Here is a 20,889-nt window from a genome sequence, read left to right as displayed (position 1 = left end):
GAGCTTATTGCTAACCATTATTTTGTCGGATGCTGAAAAAGAAAGATACTGAATCATATTTTTTGCAAACCGGCTTTTCTGACGGCTACTATTCAAGTAAATAATCGTTTTAAAAGTAAACTAAACAACCAAGTTCACTCAGTGAACTCACTCAACTAAGTAATAGTTATTTATAAAGCAACTTTCTAGACCAGGGTCACAAAGCGCTTGAACATTACACAGTTAAAATATATACTTTAAAAGGCCAAGACACACAAGACAAACACAGGAGTCCAAAAAAAATCAGGAAAAAACCTGCACAAATAAGAATGTCTTAAGATGTTTCTTGAAGGAGTCAGTAGATCCATCAAACACAGAGGGAGAGGAAGATCGTTCCAAAGCTTAAAACCATCAGTAGATTCTGATCCAAAGACCTCAAAGCCCGAGCTGGGGTGTAAGGCTGGATCAGATCACTGATGTAAGGAGGAGCCTGACAATGAAAAGTTCAGAATTTTTAAATTGATCCTCAAAAGAAACTGGCAGCCAGTGAAGAGTCTTAAGGATCAGGGAAATGTGAGTTCTTCTACTAGAGCAGGTGAGAATTCTCGCTGCAGAGTTTGAAGGTTTACTCGAGAGGTTGATTTATGGTTGAGATTACACTGTATCCAGTTAGTTATGACGACTAATGCTTACACTTATCATAAGAGTAAAGTCAACTAATTATGCAAATTCACCAGAACTTTCCATCACATCCTCAACATTGTCACGGTCTTGTGTATACGACAACTCAACGCTCATCATTCTAGAGATCAGTAATAGAAAGTCATGAAACTGTTGCACATTCTGTGCCGCAGCTGACTGGGCTGCATGTTCTACTGAAGGATGACTTCCGGTCAAACATGAAAACTAATCATCTCTCGACTCTGCACAACTATCGGCCTCTCTGCTCATCTTCACAACAGACTTACTGAGACGGATCCTACAGAACAACGCATCCCATCTCTGGCCTTATCTGTGACGAAGTTTGTGCCGTTCTAAACAAGCAATAAAAGAGTAAATTGAATCACAGAGCGCGTAAATTCCAGGAAACGAGTCCCGGAGCAATATGACGCTGCTCTTTCCATCTTATAGATATGGCAAACACACACCCGTTTGATTGACGTGCACTGCTGGTATTTCACACAGATATGGAAAGAGAAAAAGACAATTGGATTCCCCAAATCTTCAGATATGATGGAATCCAGGTTCAAACCTTCCAGGTTTACTTTCTCTAATCACAGATGGGGCCAGCCAAGATTGCAAAGGTAAGCTAAACCAGTGCAAGCAATTTCTCACCGGCAGCAGTTTGTTTGGTTTGTTTGCCGTCTTCTCTGGATAGTGGCTTTTTCCCACTCGTTGTTGACAGCCGACCATCTGCTGCGGAGCCAATCTACAGCTCCTATCACTTCCACTCTGTTTGCTTTCCCCTCAAGTTTTGGGACTAAAGATAATTATCCAAGTTTTAATTAAGTGTTTCCAGGAAAAAGACGGACGTCGAGAAAACACGAAAAGAGACATCAAAAATCTTTTAAATGAAAAGTGTTTTATTTTGAAATAAAAGATGGAGGCGGTCACTGGATGGTCGTCACCTGAAAAGAAACCATTCAAATCATGTAGAGAAGTGTCGTACGGTACTCACTACTTAAATAAAAGGCCTGTCTGTCATTATTCTGCTGTGAAAGGTAAAACATGTAACGTAATGTACATGTGAGCTCCAAAGGATATTTCCCCGAATTAAGGATACAAATGGTTTCAGCAGCGCCACAATATCAAACCCTGGCATCTTGAATACATGTGTGAACACAAAATCATAATAAAACACTAGAAATAAGAGGAAGTAAATCAAAGAATGGTAGAAACTGTACTCACTTCTCCCTGAAGTCATCTGTGTTTTGATCCTTTCCTGGCATCGGGGTTTTCTGGCTTTGGTCGAGCAGATCTGGCAAATTGCTGGAGATTGATTGTTAAGTTAAGTTTTAAATCGTAATTACAGCAGTTTATTTTTCTCTAATTCATATTCAAGTTGTGTTTAAAATTCCACTTGAGAAAAGAAAGGATACGACCACGAGCGGTCGGTCATGCAGAACGAAGCCGTTGGTGTCCCGCAGAGCTTTCTCTGCACTGCGCTCACTGGGAAGTCCGACGAAGGCCTGGCCTTTCATGCGACCCTCCTTCATTAACACGACGTCGAACCTGAGGCGACAGCAGAGCGACATCATTATCACTCCAGACCTGTGGCAGCGTCGACATCACACCGAGGACTGGTGCGAATGAGATTTTGCTACATTTGTTTAATTGCAGATGCAGGTCAACTAGGTTACGTCTCCCGGTAAGATCAATAGATAAACGTAATCTCTTCCAGAAAGTTCTGGGAATGTATTCATCATTTCTGAGGTTTCTCTTGATTTTTTTTTATATAAACTAATAAATATTATGGACTTTATTATATGTTTCAGTATAGAGACAGTTGACATCTGAATGTACCAACATTCTCAATATTTTGGGTGCTTTTTGCTTTACTTCTATCTAAAAACTAATTTTTTTTTCAACTGCTTATGTTTTCACCAAGGTTAGTTCAAGTAATTGTCTTTGTCCCCAATTACTTTTGACATCCCTCTATCGTAGAGTTTACGACATAATAGCGTAAATAAGAGAAAAGGAAAAAAAACGTCAATGATTGCTCAACTTTTGACCAGTGACTTCATAAAAAACATTCTACACATAGTTTTTCTGCGAATTGATATGTGAAAAGTCCAAGAGTATTTGGCTGAGGTGGTAGGATTGTAAGCGGTTCTTAAACTGAGACTAAAAAAATGATGCATGGGGGATGAACAAGGCTTATAGCCTCAACTTTCTCCCGGACGAGTTTGTGGCGTTGTGTCCCTGAGCAAGACACTTTACCCTGATTGCTCCTGATGGCATAGCTGGGGCGCTGCATTGCAGCCTACTCCCATCAATGTTTGTGATTGTGTGAGTGAATGGGGGAATGCGTGACTGTTAAATCACTTTGTGACCCTAGTCTAGAAAGGCACTTTACAAATAACCATTCCCCTTCTCTTCTTCTTCTCAACTTTCTTTTATTAGATCTTACTGCTTTCTGTGTAAAGGATTTCAGTGTAATGCCTTACAAGATTAGCAAACTCCTTGTTAGGTTTTAAACTCTGTGTTGAGACAAGATACTCGCTCTTCATGACTCAGGTGAAACACGTATTCACAGTACTGCTGAGACACGTAACTTTAGTGTCCCCCGTGATCTTGACATCACGTCACATTCTTATTAATAGCATAACGGGCAGTCAGCATGAATTACTAAACACTCTGGAGAAAGTGACAAATCGTGGCGGTTAATAATAGCACAGGAGGAGCAGATGAGGTGAACGATGCCAATAATTAACAGGAAGATAGATGGATGGGTAAAAAGAAAGAAAACCTACATGTTCCTCTCAGTCTCTGACGAAAGATCAATGTATCTGCCGTAGATATATTTCAAGTCCTGCAACACAAAGAAGCAAAATTGTATTATCTACTGATATTAACAGACAAAAGTTTTTTTTTAAATCAACATACTTTCTCCTCCACTTGTTTTGCGATGTTCTTCACATAAAGCCTGCAGGTTGGCTCGCCGGATTCATAATGTTTATACACGGACATTCTTTTCATTTCTGTCAAAGAAAAGACAATATTATTATAAACTTCTACCAACTGAAAATCTAAACTGGTTTTCTGTTTTCCTGCTACTTTGATCTCTACCATCCATCACATGTGTCTTCCATCTCTTCTCTCAATGTCACCTAACCATCAAATTCTTAAATAACAGGAATTTAATTGTTCAACTTCCGAATCTATTTGGTTGAACAGGGATCCCAGTTAGGTCAAATAAAATCAGCGGAACTGTAAAACACTGATAGTAACGTGGGACAATTATCTTTAACAATGACATGGACGAGTCGTAGCTTAAATATTAATTATCAGTTTTTCCAAAAATCTACAATCCAATGAAGTGAAAGTTTACTATATATATATAAATATAATAAACAATTTTGGGGTGACAGTCCAAAACTAAATTCGATGATACAGTATAAGATTTAAAACATGAATTCTAAACAGTAAATTGATAATTAAAGGGATGTGAAAGCAGACGGAATGTTGTGCTGCTCTTAATTTGAAAGCCGGGAAGTTTATTTCCTCCTTCTGAACGGCGTTTTGGGAATTTACCGCAAGCTTTAGTGGTAACTTTCCAAATGCAGTGCAGCTCATGACAAGAGGAACACTAACAACTGACAGCAGTATGATGTTGTTAAGTTACAGTCACTCGATCCTGCGCCGTTGCCTCTGTGTGAGTAGTGTTGCTCTAATGAAAGATAGACCTGCCTTATGTTGCTTCTGATTGGTTCATATTGTTTGGGATCTTCCGTGATTGGCTAGAATTACGTTAAAAGGACCAACGTATCATCATTAAAAAAACAAATATAGAGTATTAAATGGATAACTGTAAGCGTGAGAAATGTAAAGTGTGGCGTGAGAATGGCTCTTAAACAAAATGTTTTAGGGGTTTTATACTGATATTAAAATAAAAGCTTTGAAAACAATTGGCTTGGAAAACATTAGAATTCTGCTAAATGCTAAATTTGGATATCTGGGATCCCTTGTTCAAGGAGAGAAAGTTGATAAGAAACTTTTAACCAAGTAAGTCTTTTTTAAGGTGGATAGAAGACAATTTCCCCATGATTTACCATCCTTTGACAAGCGTCCTTTGTCCAACTCCTTTCTAGATATCACGTCTGACGGCAGGCCGGGCTCTTCATCGCTGTCTTCTTCCTGCAGCTGTGAAGGCTGAGTGCTGGGATAGAGCTTCCCGAAACCGTCCGTTGCCTCCGTACAGCTGTCTACCTCCATTTTCTCCACATCTGCAAAAAATAAACCAAGAATGCTAAAGTTGCCAAATTATCATTATTTTAAATATATACTTTAATTTTGGTCTAAAACTATCATCATCTGCATACAAACAGGATGACATTTCTCTTCAAGCAGAGACAGATGGAGAACGTCAACAGAGAACATACGCTGGAATAATCACTATGACAATATTTATCCTCGGGAAATTAAACACTGAGTGGAAGCCAATCCCTTTCATAACATACAAATACCTTTTAAAAAACCCATAGAAACTCCCTTTTCTTTCATTAAATCATAGTTGAGAGTTATTCTCGAGACCGGTTTTGATTGAATAACACCACCAACTATCCCCTAAACCCTTTGAGACAATATCAGCTACAAAATAATCTTCATTTTAACAATTAAATGAGTTTAATTACAGAAGAGTAGATGCTTCCTGCGAAACATGAAAGAGTATGAATGTTACTGTTTATTCACATAATGTTGATATCATTTTGAATAAGATTACTAATGTTGACAAGTACATGTGTGTCCACACACGTGTTGCAGACGGACTTAACAAGAGCAGCGAGTCTCCACATAACCAGAAAACGAGATAAAGTGAGTGTGCATCGGGAGCATCAGAGCAGGAAATTTCCAGGCAAGCTTTTCTGATACACTCTGGTCCAGATCACTCCTTTCAAAATTATCCTTCACCTTATCTGCCCCCGGCCCTCCTTTTTCAATTCATACACTTTGTTTATCAGATCCCAATGTAGCTCCTGGCCGACTCCCAGCCATCCAAACAAGACTAATCCAAAAAGCCACTTGTCATAGTTTATCTTCTTTTGCCTTTAGGAAATCTTTTATGTTTGACTTTGAGATCTATTTTACGTTTCAGGAGCTTGCCGGGGAGGGAAGTTGTAGCCAGAAAGGAAGCAGATAAGAGGGAAGGTGCACAGTTGACGGGGAACACAGTCACGAATGACATTTGCTCACACAGATAATAGTTTTTTGCCTTGTGATATATTAGTTGTTAGACAGAAGTCCACAGACTATACTTGTGGTTTGAGCTTAAACTTGCATCCACAGAAGTATCAAAACATTTCCTTCTTCATTGTGATAATAAACATGATCTACAGTAATAATCAAACCTTCACACGGCCTTGCTCGCCGACAACAGAGTGTGTAGTTAACTTATAAAACCTGTATAAATCTAGACTTGTTTGATTCAAACATAAAAAAAAGACTCCACAAGATGAACCTTCTTTTATACGTTCCAGAGAAAAGTTTTTGAAAAACATATTTTGACTGTATTATATATCTTCAAATCTTAAATATCATCATCATTAAAACGAATAAACATAATAGAATAATCACTAACCTGTTTATTTAAAATTACACTGCATTATAAACTACAGAAAAATTCCCTTTAACTAAACCTTAATAATGTCAAATAAAATTACATTATTTGGTTGAGGGAAACTTTCTAGTATAAAGGCCTTCCATCATTTTATAAATTAACAATGTGCATTAATGTTCACCAGAAGAGCAGCACTATTAGTTTTATGAAGGCATCTACAAATTATAAATAACTTTTGCCTTTCATCATGAAAATTAACAAATAATTCTACAGCATTGATATTCTTATTCATTAAGCCGTGTTCCAATTTTTAGAGCTCAGTTATTTAATAATGATGAGGTTTCCTGGAATAGCAGTTCAAATATATCAATAATAAAGCAGAGTGCCATCTATTGGATTCCAAATAGTAAAAAATAAAATAAAATAAGTAAAATGCTTAATTAAGCTTCATCTAAATCCTCTGTTTTAACCAATTAAGTAATTGACTTTATTTGAATAAGTTAAATGCAAACAGAAAACCACATCCCTCATAGAATGATGTCGTTTATATATAGATTTGAGAGTTTGAATTACATGCTTTGTTTCAATGGAACGTACTTCCCATATTTGTACAAATTAAACTGTGTGTCAAGTTGCTACTTTATTCCACTTTGTTTGAAGCAGCGGATCGAGGGAGGAACACCTACCAGAGCTCTCATTATGCTGCGACACTTGACCTGGCTCACTTCCTTCCACTATAGTCGTCGCCTCTTGAACTGCGATGTGGAACTCAATTTTCTTTGTCGCAGCCGGGCTGGGCTGTTCGAACACTTCAGAGGGCTGCACCACCGAAGCACTGTGGACGAGATAAACAAAAATCGGTAACAGAAACCACCACTTTAGGACGTTGACTTTTCGGTTACTCTGGTATTTCAACTTTACAAGTCTAACAAGTAGCTTGCAGAGAGGCTGTTTTACTTTTAAAATGAATGTGTCAAATAATCCCAAAGCTGGGGAGGTTTTGTCCTTTTTTTGACTGAATATTGTCTGGTGCTGCGACTTGCATGAGTGCTCTTGTTTACCTCTGAGAGTCAGGTTTGGGTGCATACAGGAGATCCTTGATTCTGGGCTTCTTTCTTTTCGAAGACGTTTTTGGTCTCAGGGGTCTCTTGCACGCTTGGTTGACCAGGCCCATCAGACGAGAAATCCTGATATAAGCAAGTGCAAAGAAGAGAAAAATAAGAATAACCTTGCCTTCATTTTACGTAGACATTTTCATTTAAATCGTGTTTGATTATTAGTGATCACAGCAGCATTGCATTGATGGATAAAGTGGCAACAGCATTAAACATCCTGTTGCTAAATATTAATAGTAAGTAGTCTTGGATGCAAGTGGTCACCTTTCCTTATCTTCATCATCATCATCACTCTCGTATTCTGACTCCTCTGCGCTGGATGGATCAACGTCCCGCACAGGTAATGGCGGATAGTCGGGGGGGAAACGGGGAGGAGCTGGCATGGGTGGCGCATGAGGCCCACACTCAAACTAAAAGTGAAAGATAAAAAAAAAGTTTTTCTTAATAAAAACCAACACAATATTGCTGATAAAACTCAAACAAACAAGTATTATTTTGAAAAAGTTTCTGGTACAATTTCAGAATCAGTCTAATGTGTCGTCCGTTCACAGGCGAGGCAGTTTAACAAAAATTCAAACAATATCTTGCCAAAGAAGAGACACTGGACCGGCTGTACACAGACACAACAGTTGATGTTTTCCAGCCAGAAAATAGTAAAATCAGCTTTTATCCTCCACAATAATTTACCCAATTACAACAAATGACCAACTTAGTCACCAAATGACCAACTTACCAGAGGCGGCCTTGGAGTGACCGGCCCAAATGGACAAGGCAAGTTCATCTTGTTCATGAGATGAAGAACCTATAAAACACCACAAAGACATCATTTCACATTTTTTCCTCTTTCAGTGCTAATTAATTGGCTCATTTTCATCTTTCATCATCAAGACATAAGAAGTAGAGATAACAATGAAAGATTTATCTGCTAAGAACGACTTTCTCTGCATTACAACAGCACCACCAGGAGGCAGAATTGGATGTTACAGACATTATGAATCAAAGCGTCAGAATAGATAGAAAAGTATCATCGTCTATTACAAAACAATGTTGAGCTTAAAAATCATTTAGGCTTTGAAGAGAATGGTTACTGTTGAATAAAATATATCATTAATCACTAAAGTGCATTATAAGTTTTTCAAAAACATAACCAAATCACATTTTCTCAAGCTTCAGATAAATTCAACAATAGTAAAACTAAATGAATATATATCAAAAACCCAGAAGGAAAAAAATGGTTTACTCACTTGAACATAAAACTTTGGCACACACATAAGGGCATGAGAGATATTTGTCAAAATTGTAGGTGACAGTGGAGGATATAAATACTTCAAAGTTGGATTTTGTTGATAATTTAAACTGGAAGAGAGAAAGAAAGAGACAGAGACATGTTTATAATACAAGAAAATGAGAGCTGTTATTGTAGCTTTACATCTTACAAACATCCAGCATGTCCAACCAAGTTACCATTAAGATATTGTATAGAAATGTAATCAAATGAATTTAAGAGAGAGAAGAGAACACCTGCAACTGGTAAAATAAGCTGATAACGTAAAGTTGACAAGCTTTTATAACTACATTAAAAAAAAATTATAAATACAGTTTTTTTCTTTGTACCTGCACAAATGGAATTTTGCTTTAACGCTGTGCTTAATAAAATACAAATATTAATGTCAGGTATTATCTGAATCAAACTTAATTTATATTAAATGTGTACAAGGTCAGACATAACATACATATTTCAAGAACGTCATTCTCTCTTGATACTTCCAGCAATAAGAAAAGTAGTGTTTTTTTTGCCACGTAAACAAAAGAGGTCAGGGAAGCCCAAAACTGTTTTTCTTAAGTGATTAAGTTAGTAGACATTATATATTATATACTGTATGGAAACAATAGGAATGTCATTTTCAATTGAAAGAAATACACATAAGAGCCAAATGATCCAAGAGGTTCGAAAAGTGAGTCAACCGGACTGTGTAGAATTCTAGCAAGACATTTGATCTCTCATCCGAGAAGCTTCTTCAGCTCCTCTCATCCACTTCTCAGATAAAAGGTGAAACGTCTTCCTTAAACTCTACACACTCCAGTTGAACCGCTTAGATAACCATGACCTGGATTAATGCGAACCTTACCGGACAAGAGCCAAATTATTTCTTTAGACTTTAGCCACACATCAGCAAGTGCTGACCATATTTTTTTTAACAACATAAATGACTTACCCTAGGCTTGGTGCAATACCAGTGTCGATGAGCGGAACATTTTGTTTCTGTATTGCTTGTTTCTTCTGTTCTTTTTTGATGGGTTTGTGCCTGGTGAGAGACAATGTCTCTTGATTATATATACGTATATATATATATATTTCACTGACTTATTTAACTATTTTAACATACTTGTCTGAAACTGGAGGGTCCTTCAAAATTGAAAAATTGTCTTCCTTTTTGGCAAATGTCACAGCCAGAGTTTGGCCAAGGATAGGTAATTGATGGAGTCTGCCAAGTGCCTGCAAGATGAGATAATATAGATTATAAGAAGGGGTTTCCACATGAAAACATTACAGTTGAATACTTACTTTTGTTGCCGCTATATTACTTCTAAATGCTGCAAAAGCTGCATGTTTCTGTGGAGAAGAAAGCATGTTATACACTTGGACACAAACAAACACAGGCAGATGTAAGTAAACTTACAAGAGGGCCATGGTGGGAGAAAACTTTCACGGATTCCGCTCCAAAGTATTTCAGGAGGTCCTCTTTATCAGTAGGAGAGAGCTCTGAAGGTAAATGTCGCACTAAAAGTGTCTTAATTTCATTATTCTCAGCCTGGTTTTCATCCTCAATTTGATCCATCATCCTGCAAGCAAAATACATATTAAAGGGTGGGTGAAAATGACAGAGCAGAGACAGAGATGTAAAGCATCTTGTTCACAGTAAATTCAAACCAATACAGCTCTGAATGGCAAGAACCTGACATCACCATGACAACACATTCTATACAGGAACATTAGCCCAGAAGACTATAAGAAACGTGCATCATCCTGAATCGAGGCACACTAGCTTTCACTCAGTGAGGTTGATGTCGAATGCTGAAGTTAAGACACAATAAACATAAAATCTAGTTCCTTGTCATGGCCTTCGGTTTGAACCGTTTCGCCTCCTATCGAGTTTCCCATGAACTGCTGCATCCTGGCTCTCTGGTCCTCTGATGCTACAGAAGACATTCTTAACACACATACCAAGGTAACCTGGCAATGGTTGAGGATAAACCATAGCAACTGTCACTGAATACAGTTAATAATAACAACACGACCATGAATCAGCAACATTGAAAACGTGTCTTACAATTTATATTTCAGCCCTGAAATATATTAGAAGGATTATATTATACATTACATATTATTAGTGTTGTCAGCCAGGGAGGGATAACTTGTTTGAAGCCACTTCTGTCACCCTAGTGTTTAGTAATATTATGTTCTGAAAGTATCTTGTATTACAATATCATGCACGTATTGCAAAATGTTTGTTTGAATCGCCTTTTGTTCAGTTTAAGACCGCCAGTCCAGTACTCAGTTTATGATACGTGTGTTTTTATCTTTATTAACAATATCAAACGCATGCATTTAAGGACAATAGGCTTATTGACCACAATAATGTAATGTTTGTTTAAAGGTGCACTTTTTTTATTACAGTAGCTACAACCAGTTACCGCTAAAGTTAGCACATGGCTATGTTTATTAGCATGTTAACCATTAAACACAACCTTTTTTAAATTAAAGTCCTCGAGAAAACAACACCAGGATAAATACTAACCAACTAAGAACGTCGCTGTACTTAATTCAACAATGAAGGGTAGAAAAGAGGTTAAGTTTACCTTCCAATTCTTAAATAGTAAACAGAGCGTTTCCGCAGAGCTCGCTACTCGCGTCTCATGTCTGACCTGAGAACGCGCTCGCCCCCTGCTGCACAGGGGTGAAATGACGTAGTTAATCTCAAACTAATGGGCCTTTAATATTTTATTATTTATATAAGGAATAAATTATTATATATACGTTATTAGACACATATGTTTTCAAATTTGTGATGCAATATTACCTCGAGAGATCATCCGCTTTGATCAATAGTATCCTATATTTATAACACAAGACCATAATGCGAAAAGCAATCATTTATTCGAATTCATTTCGTACAGCAATTGAAAGAAAAGTTGTGCTTTCTAGTAATTATTTAACAAATCTCAGATGTTACTCTCACCAGCAGGTGTCAACCTTGTCCCGTTAAAAAGATCACTGACCATAAAGGTCACACGTCAAGAAAAGTGAGTTTTAGATTTTATCTCACTACTTATTTAAGTAAATATAAAACGAGATGTAAACAATCACATTAAAAAGTTTTATTTTATTTTATTTTCAGGTTAATCGTGTTATTTATTAACTTATGATTAAAGGAAATATGGACTACCATAGTTTAGACAAGTGACTTTAAATTACTGGAAGACAAGTCTTACGAAGGACTTTACTTTCCTCGCCCCCACCCAAGAAATATCCCTCACTCTTCTCGTGATGCCTCCAAATTCCTGACCAAATGAAACCTTTTCTTTGAGGAGCAGGGGCAAGGGCATTCCTCATCATGGGGACACAATACCCCCTTTCACCGTGGCCTGGCTCTGAAATTTCACAGGTGATGGGAGGAACGATGGACACTCGATCCTCCCTCTTCCCCTCCGACGTAACACACCGGAGCGAGGGAGGAGGAGGCTGATGGAGGGCGAGATGCTCATCGGGAATGTGGCAAGAGAGAGGAAAGCTCTCCAGTGAAAGAGACTTGTTGGCTGAACTGATTGGGTGTATTGAGGATTGAAATACATGACTGGATTCATTTCAAAGCTTCCATGCTGTCGATAGTGAACATGTTGAGTAATACACTGCTGAACACAACAAGTATGAACTCACCAATTATCTCCATTTTACTTTTAGTTTTAACTTCAAATCACACCCTTAGCAGTGCCCAAACACATGTGCTTTCTTACTTTTCGCTTAGTCCATTATACATGAGCAAAACAGATCTCTACGGAGTCTCCTCAGTTTCCATCAACACAAAAAATATCCAGGATTGACCCAGAGTTTTCTTATGCTCGACTTATAACACAGATCCAAAAAATAAATAATAATGTATTTAAGTCTTCCTCATTCATCTAAAAATGTGTTGTTATTATTAAACCACAGTGGCTTCAGCTAGTCCTCAAATCCCTGAAAGTAATTTCTTAAGCTGAGAAAAACTTAAATATATGAAATATAATGTTCCTGGATTCTACATGTTACCAAATGAATGTAAGGAAAATAGAAATAAGTAGCGCTAAACGCTGGGTCCTCTAGAAAATATATTAAATCCACGACCTGGCATAGAGAGCAGCCATTTACAGACAGTAAACTCAGGTCATGTCCAGCCTCCCAGGTTTTAAATGGACTCATTCATGACCAGGGCAGGGGCTGCGGTGGGTATTTCCAGAAGGCTTGATGAAACCTGTATTGAGGCTCTGAGCTTTAGAACACATCATGGCTCTATTGTGCATCTACAAATATGTAACCCAGGAGCTTTGCTTATTTACCAAAGGCGCACGTTTGGTTTGACCTCAATTTCACATGTTTTTTTCTGCTTTTTCCTTTTTTAAATGTGACTAGAAGTTTGGCTGATTTTTAAGGAATATGACTTAATACGGGTCATTTTAAAAGCTTCAAGGAGAAAACCTTTCCTCAAGTTTATTTCCTCTATTTCAGTGTGTGCGTGTGCAAGTTTGTGTGTTTGACCAAGTCTAAGTCTCAGATTGGTGTGGAATGCCAATAGAATTTCACTAACTTGGGTTTTCAAGCCTACTTTCTTCATTATTACCAGCAGTCGACTCTTGTCTGAACGAATGTCAAATTAAATGTCAATTAAAATGGATACTGAGGTGATGTGAGATGATGAATCCAAGGCTGTCTACGGTGCAATGATTAAAACCATTGGATATTTTTGCAATTACTTTCTACTTTGGGTCCTGGACTTGGAGTTTTCGCAAAATGTTTAAGTTGTGATTTAGGATAGAAACACATTTATTAAAAAATATTTAAAATTAATTTCCATTAAAAGGTTTTGGAATTAAAAGAAGAAAAAGAAAACAGTCAGAATTGATAAAAAATAGAAGAAGAAAAAAAAAGAAAAATAACTTCTATATTTGAAAAATAAATGGCAAAAAACCATGTATTTTCTGTATGTGGAAAAGTGTGTGTACTTAGTATTTTATCCATGCATACATGTATAAGTGAACACATACTCATCTAAGAAAGAAAGAGGACAAGTGTGTACAGAAATTAGTTTTTTGTATTATATGAGGTTTAAATCTTATATTATATTATTTAAATCTTAAATTACTGGGAAAATAAATATGATATACATATTTAAAGGTAGTTTTTACATTTCTCCTATTTAGGGGACGGTTGAATTCCTTTAACATTCCTCAAATAGAACATTTTCTTGTAACGTTAACTAACACTAGTTTATTATTTAAAGATGCAAGTCCTTGTTTGGATTTAGGTTTGTTTTGTTTGATTGAAAACCGTACTGAGAACTGCAGATCCATTTTGATGGTGTAACAAATCCTTCAACCCGTTCCTGGATCCAGATGATAATCCAGAACACCGCCAACATTTAAATTATCTGTTACTCATGTTATCAGACTGAGAAAAAGACAGACACCAATGAAAAAAAAATAAGCTGCTGTAAAGGTAATTATTATTGGACCTATGAGCAAGAGCATCATGATGCATGTCCTAGTATTGGTAGATACTAGAAATCTCTGAATGAATACTACAGTATATAGCAAAAATTCTTGTTCAGCTGCCCAGACTCAACATGTTGGACTGATTTAAACTCGTATGACAAAAACCATCCAGCCTGCAGACATGTGGTGAACAGATGTGAAAAGGTTTTTATTGACAAAACATTTGTATTATTTGATGCAGCATATGTTGCACTCAGCCAATCGGTAGTTAATCATGAAGACAATAATCTAACTAAAAAATCTTACATTTTCCACGGTGTATCTGAATCTATGAGCAATACACTTCAGGAGCCAAAAACCTCGAACTGGTGAGACGTTGGTAATGGTGGCGTATCAAGGATGTCCTGGTCTGATATAAGCATTCATTCAAGGGCGTCACTGTGGCAGGTGAGAACCAGGGCCAAATGATATACATTTGGTTAGTTTCTGCTTATTACTTTCATCCAGGGTTATAGTAAGTGATGGAGACGCCAAGGTTGCTCTGCGATGTTAAATGAAGCACAACAAATCTCAATGAAATATCCATATTTATAATAGTTCTTTGGATAGTTGTATTTTTCCCACATCGTTGCCTTGGTAAAAACTGTAATTATATTAATCATATTGACCACAATGAAGTATGGTGAGCTATATTTGTAATGTTACTGTGTCCATACTTTACCACTGTTGGGAAGGTAGGTAGTCAAAGTGATCTTACATGCTTTGAAAGTCGCCCGTTGAGGTTGTGAACTGGTGAAAAATAGAGAGTTATGGTACAATGTGAGGAATGTTCCCTGCAGACCCGATCACTACAAAAGCGGCATCAGTGGAGAGATAGCATCTTTGAACCAGCAGGATGAATAGCTCGGGGTCAAAGTCACAGGATGAATGATACTGCAGAGTCATAGACCAACAGTAAATCTGTGCAAAATTAAAGTGTTGAAGTGCTACTCATGGTGCCTTACTCGTTTGACTTATGGAACCTGTATGATTAAGATGAATCGACCTTCTGTTGATCACCGATATTAATATTACAGAATCACTTGTAAAATAAAAAAGATTTCTTCTTAACCTACTTCATGAAGTGTGATATCAATCTAATTGATTGATAATATTGTACATGCAAACCAAAAACCTTTACCACAGCATCTAGTGGTCACACCTTATTAACTAATGTCCTCATTTATCAATTCAATTCAATTCAATTTTATTTAAAGTGTCTTATCATAACAAAGTTATCTCAAGACACTATACAGTTGAAATAAGACTACAGTTGATTAAGGAAAAATAGATCCCAGCAATTAACATCATTGTTTCGCTTTTCTTTTCATTCACAACTGTTTTCTGATTACCACATTAAAGCCAGAATATCTAAATACCAAAATGTTAAGTTGCATTCCTGCTAGTCATAGGCTAGTCTTTGGCATCATAATTGCCAGTCAAATTAATATTTTTTTATAGTTACATTTTACACACAGTATCCTATTTGGTGCACAGTGATGCAAATGCAACACGCTGATGTTCAGGAACATATTATAGTGACTCACGCAAAACAGATGGCAAAGTATAATATTGAAGTGAAGACAGAATCCTTGCACATTTCTGTCTTTGTATTTGGCCCCACATCACACCAGCTGAGACGTAGACCCAAAAGATGTCACATCAGAATTTCTCTAAACAGATCCAGGGGGATTTTCGTTTTGGTTTAAAATCAAACTGTGAAGGGGGGGGGGGGGGGATAAAGCCATGTGCAAAATAAATTCACTGCATGAATAGGTATTAACAGTTGTAACCTTCGTCCCAATACAAAATCGACGTGTCCTTCCTGTCGCTGACACAACTTAAGTTTCATTATACGTCGCTGTATTGATGAGTAACAGACACATCTAGGTAACTTTGCCTCAGAGTTGTGGGTGTTGAGGTATCCAACCAGCTACTCCCATTGCAAGATCCAAACTTCACCATGGTCCCACCCAAATTCTGTATTTCTGTACACAAAACCCACTAGCCATTGGATTACACAGCATGAAAACAACGGGACCACTAGTAACGCACGTCAATGTATAGGAGTAATTATATGTTATGCCTGACAAAAAGGGAAAGGCAAAACAAAAAAGATGATGGTAGTTATACGTCCTATATAATCTTGTGTCGTATGGAATTTTATTTAAAGATATACTGAACCTCCACACCAAGAGATAAAAAAAAACCCTAGTGTACCACACAAATCCTGTCGTTTTAATATGTGGAAGAGTAAATCTGTGAATATTTCAGCAACCATTAGTGTAAAGAGTTCCAGCTTTTGCTCAGGGTCTGAGGAAGTAACACAGTTATATAAAAAAAAAGCTTTGTGAAGGAGATTTAATGTGGTAGTGGTTGAAACATTTTATCATTATATTGACAACATGTGTGGAGTATTGACAGACTTTTGCTTTTGAAAATGTATTATATTGCACATATATTTTATGATATTGCATTCCAATATTTTTTTAACATGGAATTATGGCTAGAAAAGTCTCTAGGCTTTAAGGTGAGGTAAAAAAAGGTTGTATCTGACATTGTTTGAACATGTAATTAATGTGCATGATGTGAAAAAACCCCAGCTAAAACCCTTTGTATCATGAATTAGCATCATGGATAGTAGCTTGACTCACAATATTTATATTTTTTGTGCTTTTTGTGACAGAGACACAATTTATATGTTCGACAGTGCAGGTGAGAGTCATAATCTTGGCGAACAAGATGTTACGAGAGCGGAGTCCATTATGATGAAATAATGGTCTTCACTCCTCCTTTAGCCACACTTGTTTATACAACGAGTCCCTTGGAGGTGGTGACCTACGTGATTGATGACACATGGTGATAAAGATTGGGTGTAAGATTGATGCGAAATCATCCGCTGCAGAGTGGGTGTGGTTATGGTAAAAAAAAGATTTAATCTTCAGAAAAACAAAGTGTTCTCATAGTGGGCGGAGCTTAACCACATTTTCTAATATTTAAATGAAAAGAGAGTTTAATAATAATAATAATAATTCCTTTTATTTGATGGCGCCTTTCATGACAGCCAGGGACGCCTTACAAAGGATAAAAGCTGCACAATAAAAAAAGTATTTTTGTAAAAACAGACACATACTGATGAGTACAATAGAGGTCCAAGATTAACTGCCCTTTCATTTCTTCTAGTCTGCCAAGATCATTTCAACTGTAAATAGAGAACATTTTGGGCGTGTTCAGTGGTTCATCTGTTGCTGAGGTGAAACCTTCCACAAAAAGGAATGGTGGTCTCTTGTCTTTAGTGACTTTTGTCACTTTATAAAACTCCTAAGATCGCCACGACACACAACAGAACGCACACATGCTCCCGCACATGAGCTTGAGCCAGCTGAGGCCACCCACTTTCACTTGACAGAAGCCCCTCTATCTACCATTCAACCCCCAGTGATTCACTGCTTTGTTCACCCCTGCAAGAGTCCATGAGGAACCATTTGGAAACGTGATCGCTCTTCAAGACCCTCATCCTGTGTAGTGGACAACTTTGTCGAGGAGGCACCGAGCCACTGACCTACATTGAACTTCCACAGCTGGGAGAGTAAAAAATAATACAATAATAAATTTACACTATTTAATGAATAATATTTCTGGAGTTTTTTAACAACCTCATAAGTCAAATACCAAGGTCAATCACATGTTTGTCCCGAGGGCTCGGTGGAGATCCGCCCCGACCAGGTGGTGTGAACAAAAACTTCACTTCTGTCAAGGAGAGCTGCTCAGAAGGATATAAATAATATTTGATGAAAATATGTCTTGAGACAAATGTATCTTTTTCTTACGTTCGTGTTGTTTCTAAGACACCTGGTTATCATTATCAGTAGTGATAGGTTAATGGGGGGTCATGAAACATCTGTGTAGTGAAGACACTGTATCGTGATACACTGTCTTCATTCACTCAAGGCCACTAGATGGCACTACATGTATCATGATACAGTGTCTTCACTACACAGATGTTTCATGAGGCCTCATCAAACCATGACTATCACAGCTTCCTCTTTTCATGTGAATGCTAGTGTTCCGGAGTTTGATGTTGTTATCACTTCTCATGTGCATGGTGTATACATGTGAGATAGAATAAAAGAAGCATGAGTAATACCACAGCCAAAGTCACTTGAGATTCCACTCATCGGCCATTCTCGAGACAAAAGAACATTCCTGGACTTCTGGGATGGATAAAAGTTTTAACGCATGTGCTTCCTCTCTGTTATGCGCTACAGACTTGGAGTGGTGCCTATAATGTTCGACTGTTCTCTAGCCCAGAGAATTCTGTCAAGGCGGTAAAAGTAAATAACTGTGGATCAATATTTTGACGATATGCATAACTTACCTGAAATTACTTCATAAGCTATACGAGGATGTCTTTTACTATAGTCTTTTTGTCCCCAGCAATTATAGTACCAGATATTTGCAGAGAGTATTTTACAGATATAAATAAATCAATTTATACACAATAATTACTGTATATCTAAAGGTTTATAATTTACAATTTTACATTTTGAGGGATTTATCTAATATATAAACACTATATAATATTCCCACTTGTACATCTAGTAAAACAATTACAGTGATAGTATTTACATACAATTATTTTGTCCAACAATACTGTTTCTTTTAAACACTATGAGATGCCACAACATAACAGAAGCAGTGATACGATGTAAAGAACACCTCTTTTAGAAAAGGAAATATAGTATTATTGTTGACTGTTTTTAGGGAAAATTATGTTTTGTTATACATAAAAAATAAACTGAGCCAAATGGAGCCACTTTGATATTCTTTGTTTTTTTATCGTCTGAAAGTTACATTCAAAGTGATAAGAAGAGTATTAAAAAAATACTAATCAACAAATGAAAAAATGTTTGTACTGTACATTAACCCAAGGCTAAATAGGTCCAAAGCAGTATTAGTATTATTGATTTACGTTAATCTTGACTTGCTATGAATCAGAAAAAGTAGTGTTAATTTATCTAAATGTCCTTAACCCTGGTGTGTGATTCACTGCTAAATAATAAATAGGAGAAGTTTTCATGACTCTTTTAGCTTCAGTGCGAGCCTGGAGAAAGAGCTCTTTATACCATACTCGGTGTGCAAACAGACAGACAGTGGACGGTGGTTTGCTGGAGAGTGACTGTGAAAAGTACTCGTGTGTTCAACACCATGTTAGACTGAATTTGTCAAAAAGTTCCTTAAGTTAACCATTTGACTTCATTCTTGATAAAAAGTAAAAGTATTTTGTTATTATAATACAACGTTTTTATCCTGAAAGTAAAAAGAATACTATTTGTCAATACATGATTAAAGTCATTCATAAACTTCTGGGTGAAGATTTGTTTTCTGTCCGGACATTCCACTGTCAGATATTTGACTGTGTTTAACCCTCGGCATAAATTAAGAACCTGTGAGAAAGATTTGTCAAAACATTTTAAACCAATCGGAGCATAGCAAACGGTTGCTCAGACTCGGAGTTATTCGAGTGGATGAGGTGAAACATAAATCCCGACGATGGATGTTTTAAGTCCCTTTAAGTCATGTGAAGTTCATTGCGTGTCTCTGACACGAGCGTTGACCCAGCGAGTCCAGGTGACACAAACACAGCCTTTCTCTTTGGTTGACTAGTTGTCTCGTTGTTTTCATGCTATAAAAAGCATAGTTCTAATAACGGTCTTCATTTTGAGGCCAAAGTACCTTTTCAACATCTCTTTCCAAACCCTCAGGCTTGAAGATGAAGGTGGTTTTGAAGCAATTACCCTCAAAAAAGGTCACTTCTGCTGTCAAAAAAAAACCCTCTTTGCAAAGGCCAAGGTATTTTTTTTATTAGAGCTCCGTAAACTGCTGAACTGCTCCTGTTGTCATGACGAACACTTCCACTTATGTAATTGCAGAAAATTGAGACAAAATTTAGTTTCATATTTCAAAGAGGACATACAGCAGGTTCTTAAATATGAGTGGAAAACAACAAAAAGTTATTAAATCAATTAGAGAATGTATGTTATGGTTTGCTTTAACATGTTCAACTATAAAACATACTTAAAAAGCAAATGTACACCCATAGTGTGATCCTAACCCAAATGTGTAATACTTTAATGTATTTTAAATATATAACTATCTATTTATTCCAAAATTTCAAGTATTCTTTATCCTTTTAATGATCAAATTCAAATGATCACACTGGGGCAGCAGGGGGCAGTAAACCTAAGGAACATGTTTGCACACAACCCGGTAGAAACCAACTTAAGTGTGAGGGCGCTATAGTGTCTTGTCAGATTCAGGATTTCGATGGTAATCTGAAACAGCCCACAAGTATAAATGTTCTTTCTTACAAGTAGTGATGGATACATGAGGCCTGATGAAACAGCTGAAGCTGTATCATGATACAGTGTCTTTATATTGATGGGCCACTAGATGGCGCACGCTGCTGTATACACTTATACACTCTGATTTTTTAGATCAATGAAAGCTGACATAATTAAAAAAGGGTGCCATCTATATCCTTTCAAGATAAAGAAACTGTATCATGATACCTCAGCAGCGATTTCATGAAGCATCATCATAACTTCCCTCTATCCCAATCATCCACGTATGAAATAGTCTACATTCGTCATGAAAAATGTTTAGATTATCATACAAGTGGGTCATGAAAGGGACAATGCAGGTGACAGTTCAGAGCACAAGGCTCTTTTT

The 20,889-nt window shown here is 37.0% G+C and overlaps 1 protein-coding gene across 2 annotated transcripts; it reads right to left on the bottom strand.

Annotated features, from left to right (window-relative positions):
• Nucleotides 1-1,541: 1,541 nt before the first annotated feature.
• On the bottom strand, nucleotides 1,542-11,298 carry rnpc3 (RNA-binding region (RNP1, RRM) containing 3). Of its 2 annotated transcripts, none has more exons than XM_087788064.1 (16): nucleotides 11,233-11,298; nucleotides 10,053-10,215; nucleotides 9,938-9,985; nucleotides 9,759-9,868; nucleotides 9,588-9,677; nucleotides 8,616-8,727; nucleotides 8,105-8,173; nucleotides 7,636-7,781; nucleotides 7,318-7,443; nucleotides 6,943-7,091; nucleotides 4,752-4,925; nucleotides 3,586-3,680; nucleotides 3,453-3,511; nucleotides 2,079-2,211; nucleotides 1,888-1,968; nucleotides 1,542-1,801 (listed from the first exon to the last, which is right to left on the bottom strand). In XM_087788064.1, the coding sequence occupies exons 2-15, from the start codon at nucleotides 10,212-10,214 to the stop codon at nucleotides 1,900-1,902; spliced, it is 1,542 nt and encodes a 513-aa protein (XP_087644190.1). In that variant the 5' UTR covers nucleotide 10,215; nucleotides 11,233-11,298; the 3' UTR covers nucleotides 1,542-1,801; nucleotides 1,888-1,899. The 2 variants fall into 2 exon arrangements, with proteins under 2 accessions (XP_087644190.1, XP_087644191.1); XM_087788065.1 differs by having other exon boundaries at nucleotides 1,542-1,607.
• Between the last annotated feature and the right edge of the window lie 9,591 nt (nucleotides 11,299-20,889).

Source organism: Callionymus lyra, chromosome 4 (assembly GCF_982586985.1).
Source record: "Callionymus lyra chromosome 4, fCalLyr1.hap1.1, whole genome shotgun sequence".
Taxonomy (NCBI): Eukaryota; Metazoa; Chordata; class Actinopteri; order Syngnathiformes; family Callionymidae; genus Callionymus; species Callionymus lyra.
Note: the sequence above shows the minus strand (reverse complement) of the source record. Positions and strands in the feature narration are given on the sequence as shown.

What these genes read in the sequence shown, in the direction of transcription:
- rnpc3 (XM_087788064.1), bottom strand. Translation starts at nt 10,214, where the DNA reads ATGATGGATCAAATTGAGGATGAAAACCAGGCTGAGAATAATGAAATT. An exon ending in TCTCCCACCATGGCCCTCTT is followed by an intron (nt 9,986 to 10,052) that starts GTAAGTTTACTT and finishes TCTTCTCCACAG; the next exon opens with AAACATGCAGCTTTTGCAGC. An exon ending in ATGACCGACCGCTCGTGGTC is followed by an intron (nt 1,969 to 2,078) that starts GTATCCTTTCTT and finishes ATCAATCTCCAG; the next exon opens with CAATTTGCCAGATCTGCTCG.